Here is a 1,847-nt window from a genome sequence, read left to right as displayed (position 1 = left end):
TATATATATATATATATGTATATGTATATATGTATGTATGTGTGTGTATATGTTTGTGTCTGTGTTTGTCCCCCCCAACATCGCTTGACAACCGATACTGGTGTGTTTACATCCCTGTAACTTAGCGGTTGGGCAAAAGGGACCTATAGAATCGATTTGCTTGACTAAAGGCGGTGCTCCAGCATGGCTGCAGTCAAATGACTGAAACGAGTAAAAGAGTAAAAGAGAATGTTGTGCATTCATTATATGCAACCTGAACCCAACTCAAACAACCAGCATCTCACATCTTTCACTCAGAACCACACCTCGTGACAACACCATCACTTGGCACCACAGCTACCTTTTGTAGAGTTCATTCTGTTGGAAACATTTGAGCTAGGTCTTTGGTTTGAGGATATCTCACTCCCTCTCATCTGTCTCAAAGGCCCTGTAACAGGTCATGGACACCATCTTCCCTTCTGACTGAAAGATACAAAAGAAAAAAAAACACTCTAACAGGTGCAGCTGTAGCTGTGTGTTAAGAAGTTTGCTTCCCAACTACAGGTTCCAGGTTCAATCCCACTGCATGGCACCTTCGACAAGTGTCTTCTACTGTAGCCTTGGGCCAACCAAGACCTTGTGAGTGGATGTGGTAGATGGAAACTGAAAGAAGCCTGTCGTTTATGTGTGTATGTGCCTTTGTGTCTGTGTTTGTCCCCCCCCCCCACTGCTTGACAATCAGTGTTGATGTGTTTACGTCCCCGTAACTTAGCAGTTTGGCAAAAGAGACCAATAGAATAGGTACCAGGTTTAAAAAAGTAAGTACTGGGGTCGATTCATTTGACTAAAATTCTTCAAGATGTTGCCCCAGCATGGCGACAGTCCACTGACTGAAACAAGGATAAGATAACACTAGTGTAACCAATAATAATTGGCTCGGGATGAGTAAGTACAACATTCAAGTCCTAGCAGATCACCTGTTGCTCCTTTCTAATCTCAAATTGTTATGTTAGAATTTTAATAATTAATTCATAATTTGATGATTTGTATACTTTAACGATTCTTCTTCCATGCTTTAACCTTTCCACACCTGACATAAAACCAGTCCTCTCTGCTATAATCACTCTCCATTACAAAGACCCTTTAGTCTTGCAGGTTATATGGCAACCTCACCAATGCTGGTGCCATGAAAAATACCAGCCAGTACATCCTATGATTCTCTACATTTCAGGCTTCAAATGTTAACAAATAAACAGTCTGGTGTAGTGTCAGGAGTTCAGAAACGTCCAGGAGGAGATATTGAATGGAGCAATGATTTACCAGAAACAGCGGCAATGTCTCAGTAAGTAGAATGATTGGAATTATGGTTTTGCTGCCGATGCTTGTTTTATGAATAGTTGGCAGAATTGTTAACACGCCGGGTGAAATGCTTTGCGGTATTTCGCTACAAAGGGGAGGAAGGTAGTATATTTATCAAAGTTATTATAAAAAAATAAATAAATAAAAAATAAAGAATAGAATGTGGTATTAAAACAATATATCAATATATTGTTTTAATACCTATTCTGGGGAGCTGCACCAGGTTCCAATCTGATTTGGCATAGTTTCTGCAGCTGGATGCTCTTCCTAACACCAACCACTCCAACAGTGTGATGGATGCTTTTTACATGCTACATGTGTGTGTGTGTGTGTATATACATACACATGTGCATACACCATGTGAAAAAGCATACATCAACTGTTGCACACACACACACACACACACACACGGCAAATTCACTCGCCCCCATTCTCTCACATAAAATTTTTTATATATATGTATGTATGTATGTATGTATATATATATATATATATATATATATATATAT

General features: G+C 39.2%; 1 protein-coding gene across 4 annotated transcripts in view; it reads left to right on the top strand.

Moving 5' to 3' along the window:
- The window catches only part of LOC106883543 (inhibitor of nuclear factor kappa-B kinase subunit epsilon), an 84,792-nt gene that overhangs the window by 40,378 nt on the left and 42,567 nt on the right, over window positions 1-1,847 (top strand). For all 4 annotated transcript variants that reach the window (XM_014934584.2, XM_014934607.2, XM_014934599.2 and 1 more), the window contains exon 8: window positions 1,211-1,321. In XM_014934584.2, the coding sequence (XP_014790070.1) occupies window positions 1,211-1,321 (111 nt within the window). The remainder of the gene's footprint in view (window positions 1-1,210; window positions 1,322-1,847) is intronic.

Source organism: Octopus bimaculoides, chromosome 4, assembly GCF_001194135.2.
Source record: "Octopus bimaculoides isolate UCB-OBI-ISO-001 chromosome 4, ASM119413v2, whole genome shotgun sequence".
NCBI lineage: Eukaryota > Metazoa > Mollusca > Cephalopoda > Octopoda > Octopodidae > Octopus > Octopus bimaculoides.
The sequence above is the reverse complement of the archived record's forward strand: the minus strand, read 5'-3'. Positions and strand labels throughout refer to the sequence as shown.